At 34.7% G+C, this 3,906-nt stretch overlaps 1 protein-coding gene across 1 annotated transcript; it reads right to left on the reverse strand.

Annotated features, from left to right (window-relative positions):
• Positions 1–588: 588 nt before the first annotated feature.
• LOC111913978 (uncharacterized) lies at positions 589–3,310 on the reverse strand. The gene is made up of 5 exons (XM_023909709.2): positions 2,744–3,310; positions 2,280–2,526; positions 1,706–1,857; positions 1,282–1,588; positions 589–1,148 (listed from the first exon to the last, which is right to left on the reverse strand). Exons 1-5 carry the CDS (start codon positions 3,083–3,085, stop codon positions 673–675), a joined length of 1,524 nt encoding a protein of 507 aa, XP_023765477.1. The 5' UTR covers positions 3,086–3,310; the 3' UTR covers positions 589–672.
• Positions 3,311–3,906: the final 596 nt, after the last annotated feature.

A 3,906-nucleotide genomic window follows, 5' to 3' on the forward strand; every position in this document is an offset into this window, starting at 1 on the left:
GTAACCGTTCAACGGCTAAAATGTTTCCTCTTCCCCTATCCGTCATTAATCCTACAACCAATAAAATTTGTCCGTTTCAATTCATGATACATACGACGACCAGCAATGAGCACGAAGGTCTGGGCTAGTGTGCACGATCCACGGTCGTGGCCACCTAGACCACAGAACCCTTCGTGGTATACATTCCGGAAGGCCTTAGAATTATATGTTTGTCAATTGCACTGTTATTTGTCATTCACAAAACTAATATGTTGCGTCATTCCTTTAAATATATATTATACCTAAAGTCTAAGTTGAATTATATGTTAGTCAGACTTCCTCTTTCCTGTTTCTACCATCTCTTCAATCTCCCTCTCCCTCGAGCAAGTTTTTTGTCCTTAACTGGGCAGGCGATGAACGAGAGGCCAACTCCAGCACTAAACCTCACATGGCAGTTTACTTTTATTTTTCAGTCCTTTAGCGATGATCGACCTTGGAGGTGGAGACAACATAATGTATTTAATCAATTAATATTAGTAATATCAATGATATGAAAATACATAGAATAAGAGGGTAAAATATCATTTTCCAAAGCTTAACAAACAAAAATAACAAATATTAACTTTACTACTCCACTGATTCATATTCACATTTATACAAATCCCAACAAAACCATAACATAAAATAATTCAATTAAGTGAATCTTTTACTACGTCCAATAATTCTAACCCAATTAGCACACCTCTCCGGGTTTAATTTCATCCATAATTCCCTATAGTTCTCTTTTTCGTCACAAAAAATGGTGAGTGCAACTAAGTGTAACGGATCATCTTTCGCCCACCCAAGCTCATTCAACTTCTTCTCACAATCTTCAAATGTTGGTTTTGGAGGAGGTTCTGGTTTGTTGTTGATGTTATGGGCTATCATCTTCAAGACACTCAATATTTCTTCTTCAAAAACCGACATCCTCCTTTTAGTCTCTATTGCCACTACACTTGCAGGTTGTACTTTAGGCAATTCTGGTGGTACTTCAACTTCAACCAGAGAGTTGCACATTATCGGTTCTTTCTGTGGTTCCACTGGTGCTTCAGTAGCGGCTGAGGGCGGTGACTTTTTGGATGATGGCGGAACAAGAGGTACCCTTGCTTGAGGTTCTTCAGTTATTTCGCCTAAAAGATCACACATGAAAAACAGAATAATTCCACTTTGGATGTATTTCAACTTCAACAAGAGAGTTAGTTACACATCATCAATATGAGAAATGAACACAAATCCTTTCAAATAAGAAAAACAAATTGTTACCCGGTTCCAGTCCGGTCAAAGCCTGGTCTTCAACCATGTTCGAATCATCAACAGAAACCAGCACCTCGGTTTTAGTCTCTATAGGTTCACATGCAGTTGCGGGTTGTACTTGAGGCAATTCTGGTGGTACATCAGCTTTATTCTCTACTGTCACACATGCAGTTGCGGGTTGTACTTGAGGCAACTCTGGTGGTACTTTAACCAAAGAGCTACACACCATCCCTTCTTTATGTGGTGCTTCAGCAGCAACGATTCGGCGGCGCTTCTTACTGTGACGCGTGTTTAAGCCTACTTGGCCCGGTCTTAACTTGTGAACATTAAAATTAAAATTAAAATAATAAAAAAAAAAAAACAATAAATGAAAGTATGTTGCTACTTCTTGCATTTAGCCCAAAATAAACTGCCCAAAATCTGAACAACTTACAGTCTTCTCATAGAGAGGAAGAATGGTATGATCAACCAAAAACATGCATAGGTGTTTGAGAATAGCTTCTAAAGCTTGCAGAACCTTGAGACCTTCTCCCTTTAAATTGACAACTCTATCATCTGAGTTGGTGGATAATTTTGATACTTCATCTGGCAGAAAAAAATGTGGAAATAGTAAGTATTTGAAACCAATAAAAAACCGTAAAAACAAAAAGAGAAAATATTGCAGACAAACATATATTGAAAAGGAGATGCTTCTAAAAAGTTGAAGCATATATATCAGACATGTCAAAATAACTCATAAATGCTATTATCAAAGAATCAGCTTATCAGATTCAATCGCTGAGTTGTCACAAATGATGATAATTTTATCTATAGAAGCAGTCTCTCCACCTTTGGGTGGAGATACAACTGTCTGCATCTAACCTCCCCTAACTGTATTCCAGTGGGATTTGGGTTTTGTTATTTTAAACTTTAAAGACAGCATAGAAATTGTGTGTCATGTGAAAAAAAATAAAAAATCCTATAGACATATAAATAGATAATCATTAGATTTAGAATAGAATCTATACCACAAGATAAAATGCGAATATAACAACCCGTGTTCTCCTGTATTCTCTTTAAAAGAGATCCTTGCTTCTCAAGCAAACTCGTGGCTTGCATTGATGTTAGCAATAGTCGAATTGAACAAAATGGAATGGAGGCAACACCATCACTCTCATTTTCTGGAAATCCATTAACACATTTAAATACTCTTATCACAGCATCCATTGCAGGTGACAAAGGTGCCTCTATATCTTCCTTGCTAGATATTTCTACCTAAAAATGTTAGGTAAATTGTAAACATGAGGTTAGTTTTTATTTCATGTATCATGTAAGGCCTAATCCATGGTCAATAAAACTATTAAAACATGTTGCTCAATTACCAAACGACATAGGTACTAAAAAGTATGAAAAAGCAACAGTGACACAAATTGAAAACTAACTTGTTTATCCAAAACAAAAAGAACCAGAAATCTCAAAAGGAACAACTTACAATGCGGTTAGGGTCAGAAACAGGGCCTTTCAGTACACGAATATTAGCTTTAGTCTCTTCGCACATCTTCTTGATTAGATCTCCATTCCGTCCTATAATACTCTCAACTTTATGCACAGGCACTATAACCCGAAACACACAGTATCCAGGTCGTTTCTTCTTAGGAATCGTCGTTTCTGCAGCCGGAGCTACCTCCGTAACCGTTGGATGATCAGCTACTGGCTTCTCCTCTTTCACTTCCGCTTCCACCTTCCGCTCGGTTTCTACGGTGGCAATGAGGGGAATCTCGGTTTCGGAGGTTCCGGCAGCGGTTACAATCCGAGAATGTACGTTAGAAGCCATTGTTGTATGTTTTGGTTAGGGTTTTTCAATACAAAGGGTTTAACGACTTGAAAATGTTTCGATATTGGCATTTGTTGTAAGGGTTTAACGACTCGAAGAATTCGTAAAGACGCCAACGGATATTTTTTTTTCTCACGTTCATCAAACAATCAGTTGCGAGTTGAGAACCCTTCACTCGAAAGTCGAAACAACTATAGCCTTCGAGTTAAAAATTGTTTTTGATTTAGGTGCTAGTATAGCCCTTCATTCCAACCTATATTTATTTTTTACTTCAAAAGGACAAAGAGTGTTTAGTCTCCGATCATACTTCTCTTTTATCTCATTTTTATCTTCAAAAAATATTTTTATCTTCAAAAAATATATTCTTGGTATATATTATTATTTCAATTTATATAGATTATATTTATAATAAACTTATAAATAAATATTATACATGCATTTTTAAAAAAATATTACACATACACATTTTTAAATAAATAATATACATACATTTATATAAATATTAGACATGCACACTTTTAATTATAAGTTTTTATAAAATACCTTAACGTGTTATAAAATTTCAATATGTATTTAAATTTTTATATGAATTTGATGAACAAAAAACAAACTTTATATTTATAATTAATTAATATAATTTAATATATAACAAAATATTATATGTATTAAATATTATATTTAAATTATAGTTAGTAAATAAAAATGAACTAGAAATGTATAAATATATAAACAGAATGACTAAAACCGACAACGCAAAGTTCATCCTTATTTCGGGAGAAATGAATACTATAATACCATATTTGGTGTAATACTATTCATAT

Source organism: Lactuca sativa, chromosome 7 (genome assembly GCF_002870075.4).
Source record: "Lactuca sativa cultivar Salinas chromosome 7, Lsat_Salinas_v11, whole genome shotgun sequence".
NCBI lineage: Eukaryota > Viridiplantae > Streptophyta > Magnoliopsida > Asterales > Asteraceae > Lactuca > Lactuca sativa.